Source organism: Phascolarctos cinereus, unplaced genomic scaffold (genome assembly GCF_003287225.1).
Source record: "Phascolarctos cinereus isolate Bilbo 61053 unplaced genomic scaffold, phaCin_HiC Scaffold_9;HRSCAF=440, whole genome shotgun sequence".
NCBI lineage: Eukaryota > Metazoa > Chordata > Mammalia > Diprotodontia > Phascolarctidae > Phascolarctos > Phascolarctos cinereus.
The window spans coordinates 214,839,814-214,864,064 of NW_027556402.1; the positions used below are offsets into that span (position 1 = coordinate 214,839,814).

The 24,251-nt window shown below is 42.4% G+C and overlaps 1 protein-coding gene across 3 annotated transcripts in view; it reads right to left on the bottom strand.

The window, feature by feature from the left end:
• GALNT18 (polypeptide N-acetylgalactosaminyltransferase 18) overlaps positions 1-24,251 on the bottom strand; it is a 449,323-nt gene that overhangs the window by 33,448 nt on the left and 391,624 nt on the right. For all 3 annotated transcript variants that reach the window (XM_021001955.2, XM_021001956.2, XM_021001953.2), the window contains exon 10: positions 723-887. In XM_021001955.2, coding sequence (XP_020857614.1) covers positions 723-887 — 165 coding nt within the window. The remainder of the gene's footprint in view (positions 1-722; positions 888-24,251) is intronic.

A 24,251-nucleotide genomic window follows, 5' to 3' on the forward strand; every position in this document is an offset into this window, starting at 1 on the left:
AGGTCTTCCCTTAGGTCTCCAATGAGAATTTCATAAGATGCATCCACCTGGACCCAAATGGCTCATAGCTAAGATTGTCCAAAACTCCTTTGTTACACGATCTTGAATAAACTGGGCTATGTTTGAGTCTGACAGTCTCACACCACTCAACAAATTACTTTCCTCAAGGATCCCAAAGTAGATTTGGAATTGAAGGTAGTAGATGATACCTCATTTCCCACCAGAACTATCTTGGAAATACTGAAAAGGAAGGAAGAAGCCTAACATAGTTCAGATATGGGACTTATCTTGCACAAAGGAGAAAGGAGGAGAAGCTGTCACATCATAACCCCAATCTGGAGGCAAACTGAGGGACCTCCTGGGGTGGTGTGCTGGCCTCTGGCCAGCAGTAAAGAATATCTAATAAACTCATTTGTAACATATAAATCTTATGCATGGTCTTTCTCCTTTTTTCTCACTAATGGAGTTGCTGGGTTGCCATATAATCATTCATTTGGGGAGTCCATTAAACCTCATGTCAAGGACCACCACTGTATAACCTCCCATGCCTATTCCCCTTCTAGTCTTCCTGGTAAGTCCTTTCATCCTCTGGGGCTCTGAGAGGGGGCCAAGAGTATTGAACAGCTTGGATGTACTTAGGTGTGCTGGTGGTCAGGGGGGTGAAGCTCAGTACCCAAAGGACCTGGGATATGTCAAGGGCAGTAGCTGGGAAGGGATATTACCTGAGAAAAGTGCCAGTGAAGCTTCATTCTCTTGGCTTTGGCATAACTGCATTCAATGAGCCGAGGCCGACTGTTGACATCCACCAGGCACCTGTTGTCATCGTCATCGACAGTGGGACTCAGGACGCCTAGTTGGAGCTGCTGACTGCTTGTGTAATACACGTTCTGGAAGGCAGTGATACACAGAGGGAGAATTGAGTTTGATAAAGTCCATTCCCCTTTGCAGCCAAAGGAACAATGAGAGAAATCACTTTCTTTCTCTGGGCTTCACCTTCTTCCTCTGTAAAACGAAAAGGTAGGTTGCCATGATCTCTCTCTAAGGTCCTTACAAGTCCCATATCTAGGAACATGCCACCACAATATAAAAGAATGAATGTCAGAGACCTTGGATTTTTAAAAAAATACTTTCTGTGGGACAGAGAACCTTCTCCTTCAAACTCACTGTTGGAAAAGACTAAGGGATCGTAGATGATCAGGAAGCAACTTAAGAGACAAAAGAGGAAAATCAGGTTCAGAGGGGGGAAATGACTTAAAAGAAGATCTCCTGACCCACAGGCCAGGGATCTTTCCATCACACCTTGTCTTTTTAAGGACATGTTCCCTTCTACCAATCAATCAGTTGAGCATGTAAGCCAGCAAAGATTCTTGAAAATATGGAAATAGCATTTATTTAGTACTTACCATGTCCAAAGTAATAAGCTAATCCTAGGGTTACAAATACAAAAGCAAAACAGGTCTTGCCCTCAAAGAGCTCACATTCTAATTGGAGGAGACAACACATATGGGACAATTCAGTTGCAAGCCAGATGGAAAGGCCCTACAGTCCTTAGTGTACAGAAGCAAAGTGGATGGCAATGCATCTTCTTTAAGGTCATTCCCAGTTAAAAAACAATATTTGCTTCTGTTTCTGAACCATTTGACATCCTCAAGGACTTACTCAGATAGTGTCTTTTCCATATCTTCAGTAGAAGTGGCTCTTCAGTTACAGAGTTTCATCTATATAAGGGTTGCTTCCTTAGATGATGACTATGGGGGCTGGGCTGGAAGTAGAGCCAGTGTTCTGGAAGGTGATGCTATTCTTGGGGCTCTTAAGGCTACCCCCCCATCAGTGGTCAGAAGCTGTTGGTGGTGCTAAGGATGGCGGGGTTCATCATCCACAGGGGTTGCCCCCCTCCAACAAGGTGATGCAGGCTGTGATGGAAGCAGGGGCAGTAGTCTGAGGTGCATTGCTATTCCCAAGACTCTTGGGCCTGAGGTGCCAGGCTATTTCCATCAAGGTCTGAGGGGCAGATGTTCCCTGGGCAGATGTTGCCTCTTCTTTTTCCCTAAGGATGCCTTGATGCTTCATTAACCTATCGATAGCAATTGATAGGAATGACTGACCCCCTTTTCCACAGGGGTGGCTCCCTGCAATAATGATTGTGGAGACCAGGCTGGAAGCAGGGACAATGTTTTGGGAATTAGGCTCCTGAGCTTTCTCCGTCAGGGTGTGAGTGGAGGATGTGGTAGTTTGACTTACTGGGCATATGTCAGATACAGTGTTAGGCACTAGGAATGCAAACATAGCACATTCCCTGCCCTCAAGGAGCTTATATGCTGTGGGGGAAACAATGTACAAAGTGAATTCTTACTTTCAGCACTTCCTGAAAAACCATTGAGGGTGGTTGGGACAACCCCTCCTCCCCTCCCCCAAAGAGAACACAGCTCTGGGCAATCTTTACGACTTTTGAGGCCAGCTGACAAGCACTGCTAGTTTTTCATTCACAGCAAACTTGGATGGAAAATACTTCCTGCTTAGAACCATGATTTACTTTTCTAACAGAGAGGTAGAAAATGTCAGAATATATCAGGAAAGGCAGAATTGTGGGTTTGAAAGGGACCATAGAAATTACCCAGTCCAACCTCCTTCTAATTTTACAGTTGAGGAACTTAACACCCAGAGAGGAGAAGGGACTTAGGGTGATAAGATCATAGATTTAGAACCTAAAGGGATGTTAGAGGCCTTCTGGTCAAAGCCTCTCATTTTACATATTAGGAAACTGAGGCCCAGAGAGGTTAGGTGACTAATCCAACATTGAAAAAGTAGCAAATGTCAGAGTTAGAATTTAAACTTAGTTCCCATGATTCCAAGTTAAACACTCTTATCATGCTCCCTCCTCTAGTTGGCCAAGGTAATGGCAGAACCAGAGAGTAGGGACTATCCTTCCTCAACCAGTCTATTTAAATACCTGAGTTCATCCACAGGCATTTAAGTTTTCTAGCTCCTCCACTGGACTAGGGAGGATACCTATTGTTACTTTTAGGACATTAGAGCTGATGGAGAGGATTTTATTATTTTCAAGAATCTGAAGAGCAGCCTTGTCAAGCTCATTCCATTGGAACTCATGTCATTGTTGGCAATTAATGCAAGCGCTATCCTCCCTCCTTCTATATCCTCAACTTTCCTGCCCTGAATCCTACCACCTCCAGAAAACCTTTATTGACTAAAGAGAGAAGCATTAACCTCCTTTGTAAAATAGGGACAAATATCCCTACCCAGCATCCCTCACAAGGCTGTTGTGAGCCTTAAATAAGTAATGTTGAGGAAAGTGCTTTGTGACCATAAAGTGCTATAGGGATGTAATATAACAACAACTGACATTTCTATGATACTTTAAGGCTTACCAACCTTTTCTCTACATTAGAGAAGAGTAGAGTAGCAGACAGAATGCCTGGCTGGGAACCAGGAAGAAAGACTTAGATTGGAATTCCACCTCTGATGCTTACTACCTATGTAATGATGGGTAAAGTATTTAAGCTGGTAGAACACATTTCCTCATCTGTAAGTAGGCTCATAGATTTTGAATTAGAAGCGATATTAAAGTGAGTCTATCCCTCTCACCTGCAGATGGTAAGCATGTATTAAATTCCTATTATGTGCCAGGCACCATGCTAAGGTCTGGGGATTCAAAGAAAGGCAAAGGGGCAGGTAGGTTGCACAGTAGATAGAGTACCAGCCCTAGAGTTAGGAGGACCTGAGTTCAAATCCAGTCTCAGACCAAACACTTGACACTAGCTGTGTGACCCTGGGCAAGTCACTTAACCCCAATTGCCTCGCCAAACAAACAAACAAAAAATTAAAAAAACCCAGAAAGGCAAAGGACAGTCCCTGCTCTCAAGAAACTCAGAATCTAATGGGGGAAATATAACAAGTGCCTATGCAAATAACTATGTATAAATCAGATGCGAGGAGGCTGAGGCTCAGAGAGGTTATCGTAACTAGCCCCAAACTAGCTCAAAGTAGGAAGTGACGGATCCGTGGAGCTGGAAGAGACGTTCGAAGTCATCTTTGAGAGCACAAAAACCTTAGATTAGAAATGAGGAAAATTAGAGGTTAAGGTCTTTCTCCAAGGTGGATTCAACCTCAGATCCTTTTCAAGTCCAGATGAAACACATTCCCCGCTGCGGTTGAGAATGAAATGTTAATGCATGTCAGCCAGCCAGCTTGGGTTTATTACGGGCCGACTGTGTGCCAAGCACTAAACTAAGCACTGGGAATACAAATGCAACAGAAAGACAGCTCCTGCCCTCAAGGAACTTACACTCTAATAGAAGAAGATAGCACATTAAAGGACTGAGGCACACCGGAGAGGGAGAGTTATTTAAATATTGGCCATCATAATTATCTCAACCGATCTTTCTAACAGTCTTCATAGGAAGCCCAAGCAAGCATCATCCTCATTTTCCATACAGATCACAGAGTGTATACAGTGCCTGGCACATGGTATGCTGTTAAACAAATATTTAATTAATTGAAGATCAGTAAAGTAAGGCTCCAAGAGGCAGTGACTTGCCCAAGATCACACAAGCTGAGTAGTGGCAGATCTGAGACTTAGGCCAAATTTCTGGCTCCAATCCAGGACCCTTTCCCACTACACCAGTGTCTCCCACCCAATGGGCACATTTATCTTTAGGTTCTTGGATGAAATACACATGGGTCCTTTTCCTAACCCGGCCTGATTCTTGGGGGCGCTGAATATCTTTCCATCTCTATGCCTGAGACCTATTGTAGGTGGTCATTGAACAATAACAATAACAACAACCACAACAACTTAACAATACTAATAACAACATTTATATCAGTGTTTCTTAAATTGTGGGTCGTGATCCCATAATTGAATGTGGGGGTCATGAAAAATTTGGCAATAATAATAGGTTTCTAATCACAGTGAATTAATGACCAAAAATTAACCAAAATTAATGACCAACAATTATTTAAAAATCAAACATGTCACAAATCCGAGGCATTTCTGGCAGTGCTTGCCCACATTGCATGGAGCAGCTTTACTGCAGCCTTGGTTCGGAACATACAACACACACATTTTGCACTGCACATGCTGTCACACCACACCAAACCAATGAACACTGCCAGAAACACCTCAGCTCAGATTTGAGACTACTCTATGTTATGAATTGCAGCGTTTTTACTGTATACACAAAATCGTTAAACGCATTTTAGCTTGAGATTAGGACAGAATTTTTAGCAATTTCTGAAATGGCCCTAAATATACTTCTGTTATTTTGTACTATGTATTTATGCAAAGTGGCATTCTCAGCATTGACAATTGATTATAAAACCAAATATTGATCAACTCTGAAAAACATTGAAGATGCTCTATGTACTTCAGTATCAAATATTCTGCCAAGATTTAATTCTTTATGTAAAAATAAATAAGCACATCTATCTCATTAGCATGCAAATTTGCTTTTGTTTTTAATGAATGGTAAAATTATATGTATACCAAAGAATTGTTTTAAGATAAATTTCTTTATTATTTATTACCAGTAAATGTTTGATTTGTATACTTATTTTATATACCCATATACCTGAGGTCCCGTAAAAATTTATCAGGCAAAAAAGGGTCCCGAGGAGAAAAAGTTTAAGAAGCCTTGATTTATATAACTCAAGGCTATGTGACCCTGGAGAAGTCATGGAGTGACATAACTAGTGTCTGAGATGGGATTTGAAGCTAGGTCTTCCTAATTCCAAGTCTAGCAGCCTATCCACTATGCCATGAACCACTCAGTTCTCCCTGGCAAATCTCTAAGTGGCAGAGAAGCTGCTGAGCTGGTAGAGGGAATTATTAACCTGGAGCTCTCCACCCAACAAAGTCATTGGTCTGGACTATATTTTTAAAAAGAGAAGGGGGTTGTAAAACACATTATATACAGTGCTTCATTTGAGCCTTATAAGAGCTCTGAGTATTTAGTACAATTATCCCTATTTTAGAGGTCATTTTGTTAATATGTATTACGTACCTACTATAAGCCAGGCCTGTGCTAAGCCTGAGGATGCAGAGAAAGGCAAAAGCATGGTCCCTGCCCTCAAGGAGCTCACATTTTAATGAGGGAGCCAACATGCCAACATGTATGCAGAATAAATGGGAATGAACCAGTGGTGGTGGTGATTGGTGGATGAGGCCTGGGAAAGGCCTCTTGCTGAAGGTAGATTTTAAGCTGATTCTTCTAGGAAGTATAGGAAGCCAGGAGACAGAGGTGAGGGGGAGAATGTGCATCTGTTTCACTTGACTATGCTTATTTTTTTCCCGTGGGGAAGGGTTGGAATTCGGTGGAAGAGAGGGGGGCTATGGACCAAATTGCCACAAACAGAAGAAAACAAAGGTAATAGAAACATTTAAAAATGCACAGAAGGGAAGAGAAGGAAGTTTAAAGGGAAAAACCAACAAATAGGATGTCTTTCCAAGTAACAATGAATTTTATGTTATACATATTTACAATATGTATGCATGCATGGGTACATATATCATACACATACACACAGTACACATATTATATTTATGTATACACATGTACCTATAATATGCACAGACATATGTGTACATATACATATATTTCCATAAAGTAGAACAGAAAAAGAGAATTTCATACATGAGATTGAGAATCTCTGCTATGCACATATTTTTTAAAAAAAATATTCACGTGTTACTTTCAGAGCTATCCTGTTAAGCATTGGGGATATAACTACAAGTTAAAAAAAATGATCCCAATCTTCAAGGACCTCCTATTCTAATGGGGGAAATTATAGATCAAAGAAAGCCCAGGAGTGGGCTGTGAAGGGATAAGAAGGGGGAAGACTGCTGCAAAGGAAGTGGAGAAATCTCAAGAGTGAGGAGTGGAGACAGGAGTGATGGGAGTGTGGCCTGGGTGCCTCCCAAAATTGGGGTCTAGGCCAGGGACTCAGGAGAGAAGGCCTCGGGAAGGGAGCAGCTCCAGAATGAGAAGGTTGCTGCTGGGGAGGGAGTGGAGAGGTCTAGGAGTGAGTAGAGCGACACGGCTGGGTTTGTCTCTAAGGGATATAGCTTCTCAATCTTTGTCCAGTTCTTGGCTTCTCTCTCAGGTACTGCTGGGTTTAATTCACTGCAATGATTCTCCAGGGATTTTGCATTTGCACCCAGAGACCTTTGAGCTCTGGTCGCAAGAGCTCACAGGATTGATTCTTCCCACTTCCTACTTTAGAAAAGAGGAAATGGGCACCCAGAGGGGTGAAGTGACTGAATTCTGGTCACACAGCAGCAGCTCTGGGCTTCAGACTCAAGCCTTCCAACTTCAGCTTTTTAGTTAGGACTCTTCTTCTGCTGTGTGAAACATTTTGTTTCCCATGGAAACAGAGCCTCCAGAAGCAGATAGGGGGAGAGACAGATAGAGAAAGAGAGATGGCAGATACATCATTAGATAAGTAATGTCCTCATTAGCTAAAAAAGACATGGTTCTTGAGAAAGGAGAATGGCTGTCCTGGGAAAACTGAGCAGGCAGGAGCTGTGGGAGCAAGCCTCAGTGGCACACACAGCTGGCCTGAGCCCTGCCCTGATTAGCCTAGCAGTTCTGCTCTCTCCCCGCCCCCTTCTTGTGCTCTCTCTCTCTCTCTCTCTCTCTCTCTCTCTCTCTCTCTCTCTCTCTCCCCCCCCCCTTCCCTCCTCCTCCTCCACAGCCCTCCTCTAATGAGAAAAATGGTCTTTGTTGTAAGCATGGTAACCCCTGGCTCACACTCAATCTGCTGGCATTGGAGTCATTCCTTCTGCAAGCAGGGCTCTGCCAGGGCGAGCCCTGAAGCAGATTGATGTGAAATTCATCTTTCCCTTCTGCCTGTGTTTCCTGCTCTTCCATCCAACAACAGTGGTCTATGCCAGGCCATGGGTCCTTATTTGCTTGTCTTAGGCTCAGTGTTTACAGGTACCTGGTCAAGCAAAATCAGAGGCCAAAACGGGTACCATTTTGTTCCCTCATTACCTCTTGGTCTTATAAGAATGACAACAATAACAAACATTTGTTAAGTGGCCATTATGCATTGGATACTATGCTGAGTGCTGGAGATGAAAAAAAAAAGGCCAAACCAGACCCTGCCCTCAAGAAGGTTATATTCTAATGCAGAGACAACATGTAGATAACTATGTACATACAAGACATACACAGGATAAATTGGAGATAACCTCAGAGGACAGGCACTAGCTTTAAGGGGGATAAAGAGGCAGAGAGGAGGAGGGACAACATCTCAGGCACAGAAGACAGTTAATAACATGAGCATAGGTGCAGATGAAAGCTCACGCTTTTGTACTTGTGGAAAGGTGAGCTATGAACAAGAGCTGGCTCCTAACTCTTCCTCCCCCCCCCCAAATGTCTAATATCAGGCAGCTATGTGGCATAGTGGTAGAATTAGCAGGACTTGGAGTCAGGAAGACCTGAGTTCAAATCCTGCCTTACTAGCCACTAGCTGTGGCCCTGGGCAAGTCACTAATCTCCCTCAGCCTCAGTTTCTTCATCTGTAAAATGGGTATAATAGTAGCATCTACTTCATGGGATTGTTATAAAGATCAAATATGTAGCACTTTGCATTGAAGTCCCATATAAATGTGAACTATTGTTGCTCATATTCATGATAGCTTGTATGTGTTTTAACTTTTGCAAAGCCTTTTCTTCATGACAGTCTTGTGACATGGAAAGCACAAATATTATTATCCCCCCTTTACAGATGAGAAAAAAGAGGCTCAGAGAGATGAAACGATTTTCACTCTGTCTTTAGTATTTGGCTAGAGGGCACCATCCTTCTTTCATCACCCAGGTTCTGAAGCTAAGGGAGGAATTATCCTCTGCTCCTCACTTTCCCCCACCTCTTCAATCTGTATCTTGTCAGTAGCTAAGTCCTGTTGATCGTACCTCTGTAACATCCTTATGTCCATCCCATTTTCTGTAATCACAGCACAATTCCACTCATCATGCCCTCATTACCTCTCACCTGCATTATTGCAATTACCTCCTAGTGGTCTTTCCTCTTCCCATCAGAGTCCTTTCTCTCCCCAACCATCCTCCACTCCGTGGCCAAATTGATATTCCTAAAGCATGACTTAACTGGGTCACTCTCCTACTTAAGAAACTTCAATGGCTCCCCATTGCCTCCAGGATCAGATCATACTCCTTTGTTTGGCACTTAAATCTCTTCACAACCTGTCTTGATCCTACCTTTCCTGACTGATTACATGTTATTTCCAATCACACATTCTCTATTAGAGCCAACTCTTCCCCAAACTTAGCATTCCATCTCCCCACTTTTGTACAGGATATCTCATATGCCTGGAATGTTATCCCTCCTCACCTACTCCTGAGAAGCCCTGGTTCCCTTCAAGGCTCAGCCACCATTTCCTACAACAGGCCTTTCCTGATTCCCATAAGTACGAGTGCTCCCCACTCTTGACATAACTTTGCACCAGGACAGCATGGTGGCACAGTGGATAGAGCATTGGCCCTCGAGTTAGGAGGACCTGAGTTTAAATCAGGCCTCCTATACTTACTAGCTGTGTGACCCTGGGCAAGTCAATTAACTCCAATTGCCTCAAAGAAGAAGAAGAAGAAGAAGAAGAAGAAGAAGAAGAAGAAGAAGAAGAAGAAGAAGGCAATAACTTAGTATATATTTTGCATTTATTCATTTGTGTATCAGTTGTTTTCCCATCCCACCCCCAGTAAAATGTAAGCTCCTTGAGGGCAAGAACCATTGCATTTTTGTCTTTGCATCCTCTGTGCCTCAGCATGGTGGCCAACACTATAGTTTATTTGAGTGAATTGAATTCCCAGTCACCCATCAGAGACAAGATGCAAACCCAGGTCTTTTGACTTACTCCTGTTTCCATTAGGCCATATTGCTCCCAGGTCTCATGCTGCCACTGCCCTCTGTTCCTGCTCCTCTGGGTCCTGTCTTCCATACCCTTTGCCCATCATACTCATTTTTATTACCTTTTCCTCTAGGCCTTTCTATTATCTCTCTTCCCTCCTTCTATCTGAGTCCTAGAAGTCCTTCATCAACCTCTGTGGTCCCTAAATTACAAGGAAGGAGATTTTGGCTCAGTATGAAGACTAGTATCCCACTAATAGAAGGTATCTTGCTGTCAGAAGTCCAAAAGGCCAGAAGTTCTCTTATCAGTCCTTGCCAGTGTCTCCTTCCCTGGCCCTATTCCTTGGTGAGGTCATTCTGACATTCTGTATGCACTTCCCCCCTCAAACAGAAGTCCCAGCTTTCCTGGGGAGTCTAAGGTCCAACAGGGACCTCTGGGCCCTAAATAGATATTTGTTGAATGACTACAATGTGATGGCCTCAAAGATCCCTTCCAGCTCTGGTCACTTTTGGCAAATATTTCAAGGAGTACAGCAGAAGGTTTAGACTTAGTTTGCTTGTCCCTATAAGGTAGAACAATGAGGGGGTGTAAGAGAGGGAGGCAGATTTCAGTTCAATATAAGGAAGAACTCCTTAGCAATTAAAGCTGTACAAAGATAGAAACGCTCACTTGGATAGGTAGGGAGTTCTCTGTCACTGGAGGTGTTTAAATGGAGGATATGTAACAACTTATAAGAGATGTCATGGAAAGAGAATTTATAATAGATGACCTTTGAGGTCCATCCCATCCTGCAGAGTCTACGGCTGGAGTTTTAAAAGGTTTGGAAATAGGTATTGGTTCCTAAGCCCTGACAGCATGGATGAGGCATCCCTGGGTCTCTGAAAGTCCAATTAACCTACTCCATCATGGAAGGACCTTCCCTGGGTGACCATTCATTGTCCCGATCTGCCACAGCATAGGTTAGACCAAAGATTTCCTTCAAAGAGGCCAGTGGAAGATCAGACAAGCTGTTTATTTGGGGAGAAAGAAAAGAGTTCTTGACTGGGCTACAGAGCTGAGGGAAACTTTTGGGACATGTCACATAAAGCCTTCTGAGCACTGATGAAGATGTAGGATGTACATGTTCCTATGATGGATACAGACTTTTAGAGGATTTAGGACTGGAAGGCTCTCAGAGGTCATCAGAATGAGGAGCTCTTAAGGTGTGGTCCATAGATTCCCAAGGATTCTGTGGATAGGTTTCACGGGGACTATAAACTTGGACAGGAAAGCAATTACATCTTTATTTTCACTAACCTTTGGTTTCCTTTGTGGTCTTAGACATTTCATTTTAATTATTTAAAAACATTCTGAGAAGCGGGCTTTGGCAAAGTCAGGAGATGAGAGTGTCTTGTGTAAGGAGCAGGCCAACATCACTGGATCATAGAGTATGTGGAGGGGAGTAAGGTCTAAGAAGACAGGAAAGGCCAGAGAGGGCTAGAACTTTAAAAACCAAACAGAGGACTTAATATTTGATCCTGGAGGGTGTAGGGAGACACTGGAGCTTACTGAATAGGGAGGTGACATGGTCAGACCTGTGAAAGATCACTTTGACAGCTGAGTGGAGGATGGCCTGGGGTGAAGAGAAACTTGAGGCAGGAGGACCAACCGGGAGGCCATTGCAGTCATCCAGGGAGGTGGGGATGAGGGTCATGACAGCATCAGAGAAGAGAAGGAGATGAGATGTTATGAAGATAAGAATGATAGGACTTGGTGATTGATTAGATATGGGGGATAAAAGAGAGTGAGGCATTAAGGATGACAACTAGGTTGTAAGCCTGAGTGACAGAGAGGACAATAACAGTGACTTTAGGGGAAAGGTTTTGAGTTCAGTTTCGTACATGTTGAGTTTAAGATGTCTACCGGACATCCAGTTTGAGATGTGAGACTGGAGGTCAGGAGAGGATTAGGGCTGGACAAAGAAAGGTCAAGAACCCATAATCTACAGCAATCCTTTCATTACACTGAAAAGGAAATTAAGGCTAAGAGGAGGTTAAATGACTTGTCAAAAGCCTCACAGTTACTAGATACCACATTTGAACATAGCACCCTTAGATTCCATTGTTGTTCAGTCATTTCAGTCGTGTCCAACTCTTTGTGACCCCATTTGGGATTCTCTTGGCAAAGATACTGGAGTGGTTTGCCATTTCCTTCTCCAGTTCATTTTACAGATGAGGAAACTGAGGCAAACGGGGTTAAGTGACTTGCCCAGGGTCACACAACTAGTAAGTGTCTGAGGCCAGATTTGAACTCAGGTCTAACTGACTCTAGGCTCAGCACTCTATCTATTTCATTACCTAGCTGTCCCTTAGACTCCATATCCAATGCTTTTTTTGAGTGTTTTGTTTTCCTGTGGTGCCACAGTGCTCTTGAAGGCATGACTGCAATTCCATTTTTATAAACAAATCAACATGTTATGTACATATGGGTTAGAGAAATCTACAAAGTGCTTTAGGGCATGGAATGTGCAGAGTCAAATTCTTGGTTCTCTGTTTTATAGTTTTGTTTTTTAGAGACAAGATTTTCTCTCTGTGGGAGCCCAAGTCTTCCAAAGAAGATGGACCAAGATGATGGAGCTGCCTATTGGCCTTGTGGGCTTGCCCTGGGATGAAAAGGAACCAGAGATAATTCAGACTCTAGATTTCTTATGAGAATAGGGTAGGTTGGACAAATTCTAAGTTCTTCTCAAATAGTCCTAGCTGTGGGGGCAAATACTGTTTTACTAGGTTCTAGGAAAAATATAACTCTTAAAAGAAAAATGAAATTGAACTCATGATGGCCCTGGAGATGTTGGCTTTCCTCACTTGAATCCTGATTGCTCTCTTACAAATCTCCCCCTCTTTCAGGAAAGAGTTGAGCTCCCCCCTTGGGAAGCTGCCTTCATGCACTTTAAAGAACAGTTAATATTTGGCTTTTCCAGAGGAGTTTGCTAATCTGAGTGGCTTGGAAATCCTGGTAATTGGGTCTCCTTCACGGCAGTAGGCACAGCAGCCCTATAGTAGATGCAATAGAAGGAGTATGACCAGTGGGAATCCTAAAATCTGAGGGCTACAAGGGAGCCCAAAGGACATCAAATGTGACCTAGACCTGAAGAGAAATCCTCTTTACAATATCTCCAGCAAGTAGACATCTAGCCTCCCCTTGAAGACCTCCACTGATGGGGAATTCACTATCTACTCCAGAGCCTGTTCCATATTTGCCCAGCTCTTTTGAAGCATTTCAGTAAATGGGTTGTGTGGGTCAACATGGAACGATCATGGAGAACTCTTCTACTTTCTAGAAATAACTTTTCATTCCTTCTCCAGTGCTGCTGAATGACTCTGTCCTTGTGAAAAGCCACTCAGAAGAGACAGAAGCCACCCCTCTTCTAAGGCAGCCCACAATACTGCATGATCCTTAGTAATCAAATTTTACAAGTTCCCAAAGTCTGAAATCAAGCTGACCCAGATGAGAAGCAGGTCAGGATGCAATTGTCACCTTGGGTCAGGACTGGGAGAAGTCATCCACCCAAAATTTCAAGAACACTCATGACTCAGATTGGAACTCTACTTTGTTAACTGATTATTCTACTCAGAGATGACAAGGAAACCAACTGAATTTGCTCTCTCTGACTCTGATGTCCAAGGACATGAGAGTTTATAAAGAACACATGATAATCTGTTGTTTTCTGTGCCCTCTTCCCCTTTGTCCCCAACAGGGGTAGAATTTAAAACCAAATCAGAAACCTGCTCCTCAGCTCCCTTTCAGGGAGGATGGGCAGCTAGGTGGTACAGTGGATGCAAGGTAAGTTTTAAAAGTCAGTATGACTCAAGGTCAAATCATTCCTCAGACGTTTCCTAGCTGTGTGGTCTTGTGTAAATTTTTCATCTTTTTCAGCCTCAGTTTCCTCATCTATGAAATGGGAATAATAATAGTAGCACTACCTCACAGGGCTGTTGTATGGAACAAGTGAAATAACATACATAAAGCACTTTACACACCTTAAAGGCCTCTATAAATGCTGGTCATTATTATTATCATCATCATCATTATTAGAACCACTGAAATGGAACAGACCATTAATTAGACATTCATTCTTTTGGGTTTGAAGCCTTCTAGAGCCCCTGATTAAATTCACAGATGTGAAGAAAGGGCAATTACTTAAGCCTACTGCCAGCTAACTTGCTAGTCAGGATCTATTGTCAGCATGCTGAGAGCAAAGACCTTGGGAAGGGGATCAGAATAGCATATTTCTGGTAGGTAGTCTGATGGCACTGGAGAGATGCAATGTGGAAAAGGGATCAAAGGGTCTTGGGGTACAGGATCGAATTTCCATAAGTGCTGGTCTTGTGCATTGCTTGGGTCATTGCCATAGAACGAATGTCCTAGAACATTTGGATTCAGACAACCAGGTACTGTGTCTGCTTGGCTCCAGAGCTTCTCTGGATTATCTTTATGGAATCCATGTCCATATTTCGGATAGATCCAGGGCAGTGTAGAAGCTTTCTTCCTCACTTCTCGTGCTGCAGAAATCTCAGAGTCAGGAATTTGGGCTTTGGTGGTGATTTGACAGCTATCCAATTGGGGCCAATACTATTGACATCATCTACCTGCCAGGATTGTTTATAAGAAATATGGTAATACATAGAATATATTTATACATGCATATCTGTATATATATACATTATATATATATATACATATAATATATATGTACACAGATACATACATATATACACATATGAGTATGTATTAGTGCCATATATGGGTATACACACATGTATATATACATATATATATATATATGTATGTATGTATGCCCTTGGACATGGTATTTGACCCTGGAAATGCTTTATATGTATCACTTCATTTGTTCCACACAATAGCCCTGTGAGGTAGGTGCTATTATTATCTCTATTTCAGATGAGGAAACTGAGGTTGAGCAAGATAAACAGATTTACCCAGGATCACATAGCTAGTAAGTATCTGAGGCACGATTTGAACTCAGGTTTTCCTGAATCAATAGGGCAGCCAGGTGGTTCAGTGGAGAGAGTGCTGGGCCTTAAGTCAGGAAAACTCATCTTCCTGAGTTCAAATCTGGCCTCAATCACTTACTAGCTATGTCTGACCACTTAGCCTCCTTTGCCTCAGTTTCTCACCTGTAAAATGAACTGGAGAAAGAAATGGCAAATTACTCTAGCATCTTTGCCAAGAAAACCCCAAATGAGGTCATGAAGAGTTGGACATGACTGATGACTGAAAAATAACAACTTCCTGACTCAAAGTCTTCCTTATTAATCTCCTGCTAATTCTGAACCTGTACATTTTTAGAGTGCTTTACACACATTATCTTACTTGATTCTATAAACAATCCTGAATAGGTAATGCAAATATTATGTTTATTAACTTATTTTGATTTATCAACAATCACTTCCATAAGCTTTTGAGTTTTACATTTTTCTCCCCCTCCTTACCCACCTCCCACCCTAAGACGGTGCACAATCTGACATGGGCTATACATATATATTCCTATTAAACATGTTTTCACATTAGTCATGTTGTAAGGAAGAATTAGAACCAATAGAAGGAACCACAAGAAAGAGGAAATAAAACAAAACAGAAGTAAAAAAGAGCAAATAGTATGCTTTGATCTGCATTCAAACCCCATGGTTCTTTCTCTGGATGTGGACAGCATTTTCCATCATGACAGTTTTGGAGATGTCTTAGATCCTTGCGTTACTGAGAAGAGCTAAGTCTATCAAAGTTAATCATCCCACAATGTGGCTGTTACTGTGTACAACATTGTCCTGGTTCTGCTCACTTCACTCAGCATCAGCCCATACAAGACTTTCCAGGTTTTTCTGAAGTCAGCCTGCTCATCATTTCTTATAACACATAGTATTCCATTACATTCATATACCATAACTTGTTCAGCCATTCCCCAATTGATGGGCATCCCCTCAATTTCCAATTCTTGGCCACCACAAAAAGAGCTGCTATAAATATTTTTGTACATGTGGGTCCTTTTCCCATTTTTATAATCTCTTTGGGGTATAGCCCTAGAAGTGCTATTTAATACAAATATTATGGTCTTCATTTTACAAGTGAGAAAGATGTGGTCCAGAGATACAAAGTCATTTGCCTAAGGACACACAGCTAGTGAATGATGGAGGCAAGATGAGTCCCCAGACCAAATCCTCACACCCAGGGGAAAGTATCCCTGAAGGAAACAATGTTGACATTCTATCAGCCACACACCAAAGCATTTCCTCCCAAGGGATTCTTACAAAGCTCCCTTTTCCCAGAGCTCTTTCCTTTACCATCCACTCAGGAATTTGGAAGCTTCTAAATGCTGGAGGTAAAGTGTGCCCTGGGTCTCACAGTGGATGTTTTACCAAAATATTCTGTACAAGTGAGAAGTGTTTTTCTGCCTATTCAATCCCCTGGCTCGAACTGATTTATTCCATGGCACTATCATCCTTGAGTGATAAGTAGGGCCTTCTAGAAGCCCATAAAATTGCAGCAATTCTGACTACATCTTAAAGAAGAAAAACTCTCAAGTTCTCAGCATTAGAGCTTTCAAGAGAAAGACAAAGCCATGGGCATTTTTTAAAAGAATTGGGATGAAAGGAAAATTTATGCTTTTACTCTGGGCCCTAAAAAAGGGACATTTTCAGGCTTCCACAAGGGCTGGGAGAAGTAGCTTGAATGTTCATGGTGTTACAAGGGCCCTTGTGAATGAGGAAGGGAGTAGAATACAAATACTCCGCTAATAAATGGTCCTCACACAACAAAAAGGAGCCCTGATCCAGGGCAGGTGGACAGCAACACTGCCAAGGTCATTGAGCCTGGCAAAAAAGTCCAAATGGTTCCAAAGATGGAGTTTCCAACTTGCTCACATGTATCATATGATTCTCAAATCCATGACACGGCCAGTGCAAATCCTTGAGATCAAAGCTGTTGCTTCTGTGTAGTATTTTATTTCTTGAGGTAAGATTCCTTAGGTACACTTCTAGACTCTCCTGGTGCCAGGATGCCAGGATCTCATGGTGAATATCCCCTTCAAGTTTCCATGGGCCGCTAGCTATGTCCTCAGACAAGCAACATTGCCTCTGTGGACTTCAATTTGATGATCACCTCATGGACGTGGAAACTCTGTCCATCAGTAGACAACTTGTCTCAACAATGACCTGCTTCCATAGAGCCCTTTCCAACTTCCTCATGGACTAAGACCAGTCTTCTTTGGTCATGTCTTTTTCCTTCCATGTGTCCCAATTGGCATCAACTCCTCTGGTCTGGATCCAGGTGACTTTATTTCTACTTCTCTCTTATTTTTTATTCTGATATTGGATCTTCCAGTCTTTTAATTACTCTGTCTGACTCACTCCCCCCCACCCCAACATTAATGACCTTGGCTTGTGCTAACACCTTTGAAAGGATCATAGGATTAGAGAATCATTGATCTAGAGCTGAAAGTGACCTCAGAGGACACCTGGTGCAACCCCCTCGTTTTATGGATGGAGAAAAAAGATCAAGTGAGTTGTTCATGATCATATAGCTCAGAAGAGGGACCAGAACCCAGGCCTCTGACTCCAGTGCTATCCTACCTTCATGTGCTATAAAGACTCTCCAACATTCTAACCCCAGCCAGGGTTAGAGATATAAAAAACTAACTTTTTTATAACCAATGTATTTTTTTTTTGGTAGACAAGATGTATGAGTTCATTGGGATTAGACATTCCCAAAGAGAAACACCCTCTATCGATGCATTTTAGCACCGGCTCTGTGACTTTCAGTCTTAGAAAGTTGTCTATATTTGAATCTTGGTCTCTTTTTTTTTACACTTTTATTTTTAATTAATTAATTTTTAGTTTTCAACATTCATTTTTATAAGATTTTGACTTCCAATTTTCCTCCCCCTTCCACCTCCCCAAGATGGCATGCAATCTGATATAGGCTATACATGTACATCATATTGAACACATTTCCACATTAGTCATGTTGTAAAAGCAGAATCAGAACAAAAGGGAAAAACCACATGAAATAAAAAAGAGAGAAAATAGAATGCTTCGATCTGCATTCAGACTCCATAATTCTTTCTCTGGATGTGAATAGCATTTTCCATTACAAGTCTTTTGGAATTGTCTTAGATCATTGTATTGCTGAGAAAAGCTAAGTCTATCAAAGTAGGTCATCCCACAAACCCTGGTCTTTCTGATGATAAAGTTGGCTTCTTATTGAATGTTCTATCAGACTGAGAGAAATGGCATCAGAGTTTTATGTTTCTTTTTCCAATCGATAGTCATGAACTGTTTGGGTAAGGCCACAGTGGAATGCAGACCAGGCAACTTTCTCCTCTTTCCAAGTTCATGGAATTAGTAGCTTTCAAAAAAGGAAAGGGTAGGGGGAATAATAGCTAAGCTAGAGATAAGTGCTAAAAGAGGTGAACTTCCATTGATAAGCTGCTAGATATCTTCTCAGATACCTTAAGGATCACAAGGTTTTGGAGTTGGAAGGGGCCCTTATGGTCAACTGATTGTACCCCCTCATTTAACAGATGAGGAGATTAAAGCCTAGGGTGAGTAGATAATCTAAAGTCACACAGCTAGTAAATAGCTGGGCTAAGATTTGAATCTAAGTCTTCCAGACTTAGACTCCAACACTAGTTCCCTTCTTCCCTCCTTTCTTCACTCTCTCTTTTCTTTCCATCCTCCTTCTCTTCCTTTCCTCTCTTTCCTTTCCCTTTCTTCTCTTCTTTCCCTTTACTTTTTTTCTAAATAATTATTTTATTGATGCTTTTTAAAGATGACTGTCACTCTCTAATGACCTCCCCTCAAAAAATTCCTTTTTTATAACAAAAAAGTATAGTTCAGCAGAGTAAATTGTATTGATAAGTATTGATAAGAGTATGTCTCATTTCACACCCATAGTCTACTACCTTTCCACTAGTAGTGTTTTTTTCTAGTAAACCATACTACCTTAACCTGGCAGATCTTTCAAGAAGACAGGGTTAACTCTAGGTCATCATGAGGCACCAAAGCAGGACATTAGTGGAGGAGTATATGAATGTATGTTGGAATCAGGAAGACTTATCTCTTTGAGTTCAAATATGACCTCAGACACTTGCTAGCTGTGTGATCCTGGGCAAGTCATTTAACCCTGTTTGCCTTAGTTTCCTCTTCTACAAAATAAGCTGAAAAAGGAAATGGCAAAACAGTATCTTTGCCAAGAAAACCCCAGATAGGCTCACGAAGAGTTGGACACTACTGAAATGACTGAACAACAGCATATGAATATCACCACTACCAGTTTATAGATGAAGAAAGTGAGATATAGAAAAGTGATTTTCCCTAGGTCTCATAGCTAGCAAGTATTAAAGCCAGGATTCCAACCCAGGTCTTCTGACTTTACTGACTCCTTTTTTTCTAAACTACAGTCACACAGCATTAAAAGTTTTGCTCACCCCAAGGCTGCATTGGTCCCCTGGGGCCCCCCAGGCATTGAGAGATCCTGATGTCATGGTCTCCTTTCTGCCAGTCTAAGCATCAATGACACTGGTGTGCCCACTGCAGGTCTGTGGCTTATGAAGTAATAGCTTAGTGTAGCAATACTCCAGGGATACTCCATTGGAATGGAAGCCAATGTGTAGTTTCGGGCTTCCCCAAACCCCCAAGGACTGTCAAAATCGTCATTCTGGATGAGCTGTGAACCTCCGCTCATTGAGAAGTTGTTCAGGGTAGAAAAATGACTTCTCCTACAAGACATTCTGCTGCTTATGGTATGTGGGATGAGTTCATGAATTAAACATGAAAAACATACAAAAGAACATTTGCGCATCTAAATTTAACTTTCCAGCCGCATTAATAACACGGAGCAGTCTCCCCAGACAGAAACAGGCATGAACAAATGTCAGCTCCATTCACCAAATTGCTTGCTCAGATGCACAATGGAGATAGGTTTCAAGATCAGCCCTCCCTGTGCCTCCCAGCCCCCCTGTTACAAGGCAGCCTCCTCTCTGTTTATCTTTACCTCTTCTCCCTTGGCCTCTTGGTCCTCAGCTGAGAGGGGGCAGGCAGACCTTCGGGAGCTATTGGAATTGTCTTCAGGCGGGGTAGGCAGGCTTGCAGAAATAGGTCTCTAGGGCTCATGATCATTTTGTACTTCAGAACCCTTGCCCAAAGCAGTATCCATTGCCTGGGAGAGCTAGGACAACAAATAGAGCTTCCATACAAACACTGAGGGCCTTGAGGAGGAAAGTGTTAGGTAGCTAACTGAGCATTCTATGGAGAAGAGTGAAAGAAGGCCCAACCAAGAGAGCAGGACTGAGTTACAGATAGGCAGGGGTCAGGAAGGACCCCTCTGCCTCCTCCTTCCCATGATGTATATAAAGAGGGGTCCCATGTAGCTCTGCCTGGCTTTGCATTCCTTTGTTCATTAGTCAACAAGAATTGATTAAGCCCTTACTATTTTCTAGACCCTGTGCAAAGTGTTGGAGATACAAAGAAGGCAAAAGTAGTCCTGTCCTCAAGGAATATACATGGTAATGCAGGGAGACAAGATGCAAATAAATAGGAGAATGCAAGATAGAAGCAGAGTAGAAGATGATAATATGAAAGGGAAAGGATAGAATAAAAGGGAAAACTAAGAGAATATACGATATATACAGAATAGAAGATGATAATATGAAAGGGAAAGTAATAGCTGGGGGAGCCAGGAAACTTCTCCTGCAGAAGGTGGGATTTGAGCTGTCTTGAAGGAAGTCAAGGCAACTAAAAGGTACAGAACATTCTAGATATGGGGAGAAGCCAATAAACTGAGATTGGAAATAGATTGCTGTGTTTGGGAGCAGGCCAGTCTAGCTGAATTGTAGAGTGAATAGAAGGGAGTAAAAGGTAAGGAGTTTGTAAAAGTTGGAAAGGCCCAGATTACAATGAACTTTAAATGCCAACAGAAGACTTTATATTTGATCTGGGAGGTAACAGGGAGGCACTGAAGCTGATTCAGCACATGGGATAACATAGCCAGACCTGCACTCTAGGAAAACCCTCTTGGCAGCTCGGTGGAGAATGGATTGGAGTGTAGAGAGACCTGAGGTGGGAAGACCAGTTAGAAGGCTACTGTAGTAGTCCAGGCAAGATATGACGAGGCCCTGACCCAGGACAGAAGCTTTGGGAGTGGAGAGGAGAAGTATACAAGAGATGTTATAAAAGGGAAAAATAAAAGATTTGGCCACAGATGGGATATGTAGGGGGAGGGAGAGTAAAGATGAGGATGATGCTGAGGTTGTGGGTCTGGTGGACTTGGAGGGTGGTGGTGCTCTTTACAGAAATAAGTTTGGAAGGGAGGAGGATTTGGGGGGAAAATAATGAGTTCATTACAACTGAGTGCAAACTGTATGTTGGGGTGGAGGGGACCCAAAAGGCTCCAATTCTCATTTTACAGAGGACGGAACCAATGCCTAGGGAGCTCAAGTGATTTGCCCAATGTTATACAGGTGGTAATCATCAGAGGCAGGATTTGAACCTAGGTCTTTGGACTCAAGACTCTATGCTCTTTCCATAGTATCACGTTGCATCGCCCATACCAAAATATTACTCTGAGAGCACAGGCATAGTCCTATCATTCTCCTATTTAAATAGTTTCACTTGTCTTTTTATTTACCTCCCAGTAACCTCTTGGATCAATCACAAACTCCTTGGTTTGGCACTAAGGGCCCTCCAAATTTGGTTCCCATAAGCCTATCCAGCCTTATTTCACATAATTGCCATTCCCATTTCTATATTCTAGACAAACTGCCCTGGTAAGAGTTTGGCAAACTTCACACCATCTATATGCCTATACCTTGAATGCACTCACTCCTCAGCTATACCTTTCAGAATCCTTTGCTTTCAAGGCCCAGTGAGGACACACCTCCTCTGTGTAACCTGCCTAGAACCATCTAGATAAGAATGCTAGCCCTGATTCTAGTTGTGGGCTATTGGAATGGACTTTGTATCTTTCTCTTTGATCTGCTCCCTTTGTTTCTGACTTTGTATCCTGGTGTTGCCCTGATTTCTCTCTCCTCTGATCCCTTTGATTCACATATACTGATCTTCCTCAGTCTAGCTCCTCATGAGTTCAAATTCATAGAATTTAGAGTTAGAGAGGTCTTTTAGAGAACTAGTAAAAACCCCTCATTTTATAAACGCAGAAATTGAGACTGAGAGAGGTGATGTGACTTTCCTAAGATGATAGGTGGTAAGTAGCAGAGCTGGAATTTGAAACAAGCTCTTCTGACCTCAAATTGAGTATTCTTTCTATAACAAAAGACTGTCTCCTATTCTTTTCAACTTAATGCTCCCCAAGACTCAGTTGGATACCTAGGGCTCCTCCCCATCCACCTCTGCCTTCTGTTCATCTCCCTTCCCTCCCATCCCCAAACATATGTCCCACTTAGACTGACATCAGGAACCTGCCTAGACTTTTCCCTTGGCCAGAGACTCTCTTTGGATATGCTGTGAATCCAACACAAAACTGAGTACAGATAGAAATGTCAAGAAGGAGAAAATCAATAGTGACAAGGGTGCTGGGGGTCAGGGCCTCATAGGCTAAGGAATAGGATGCAGTACTCATCGGAGCAAGGAAATGTGTGGCCAAGACATATGCTGCTGTTGAAACAAGATTAGAGGGGAATGAGAGCCATCATATGGGCAGCACCCAAGGACAACAGAAAGCTTGCCTGTCCAAGGGGCAGAATGGGAGCTCCAGAAATGCCACATTGCACCATCTTTGTAACTGACCTAAAGGAGGGTATTGAATCACCAATGGCTCAATTCCTCAGGAGAGACAGAGAAGTGAGCATAACACTTATTCTGTAATAAATTACAAGTCTGGGGTGCTTTCTATGAAAGATGGTTTATCTCACAGAAGCCACACCACACGGGTCAGGGTTAGGTCTGGTCTAGTCGGAAATCTTTATTAATGATCTGGAAGAGGTGGGAAATGGCATGTTAATGCCACCTACAGATAAGACCCTACTGGGAGGTGTTAGCCAAGAAAGTTAGACCTAATCTGACTGAAATAATGGCCACTGATTTTTATCTATAAGCACAAGTCCTTCTCATTCTGCCTCTTCATCAGCTTTCCCTTCTGTCTCCTGTATGGCATAAGAATGAGATTTAAGTCCAGAAGAGTCATATATAATTCCTCACGCAGGGAAAAATGCAACAGGCTTTAAGGCCAGTTCTCTAGTGACCGGGGCAGACTCAATGGGATGAAGTCAAAGAGAGGCTGGAACAATGACCTGGGACAATGCTCTTGGAGTGGTTTATGCCAGTGAATATCTTCACTGCGAGGACATTTCACAAGCTCTCAGGATGAGCACTTTTCATTGGAGTTCCCACTCCCCAGTCTTTGCTCAGGTAGGTTCTCCTGCCTAGAATGACTCTCTTTCTCCCAACCAAAGCTGATCCACTCCTCTAGGCCAAGCTCAATCTTACCTCCACTAAGAAGCCTTTCCTTATGATATTAATCTTCAGATTTTTAAAAAATTTCTGAATTCCAACTTCAAGTTAGAACCACACAATTCAACACTAAATGACACTGTCAAATATCCTGAAGGGAACGACAATAACAACAACAACAACAAAGATTAGGACAATAACCACGCTTGAGGAAGAATCTCAGCTTGGGTAATGAGTTTCAGAGTTGAAAGCACGCCTATGAATCAAAGGCCAAACTAGGTCAGGAGCCAATGTCTCTCAGGATGTCAAATCCAAGAGGGCAAGATAGGTGCGGGAAGCCAGGAGCTGGAACAAGTGTTTCAAGCCAAGGTGTTCTGTATGCGGGCCAACTAGCAGGCTAAGAGAAGTGATGGCAAAATAACAATCTGAAAATCTGCCCCTTTCCTGCCATAACGAGTATTTCCCACCACCACCTTGAATGAATGAAAATGCATTTATTTATTTAGTGCGTATCATGTGCTAGGTACTATGCTAGGTGTTAGGGATACTGAGTAAAAGTGAGATAGTTTACCCTTTAAAAAAACTTAGATTTTAATAGGAGGGGGAAAAACAGTGGTAAGCTGGAATGGGATTTTGGTATGGGGAATCACAGGGATGCTGAGTGGAGTTACAGGGCAGTCACACTCTTCCTAGAAACAATGATAGTGTGGATTTCAGTTTGTTTACTTTTTTCCTGTGCAAAAGATGGAAGGCAGAGAATGTGGGGAGAGTTGGGAATTGGGGGAAGGATTATACATATGTACAATTAGCAGCATTGTGGAATGCAAGATATTTCAAGATGTCTGGTATGGATGGATATGAAGTATGGTGTGAGTTCAGTCATGGAGGGAGGTTTAGTCTAGTCTCTG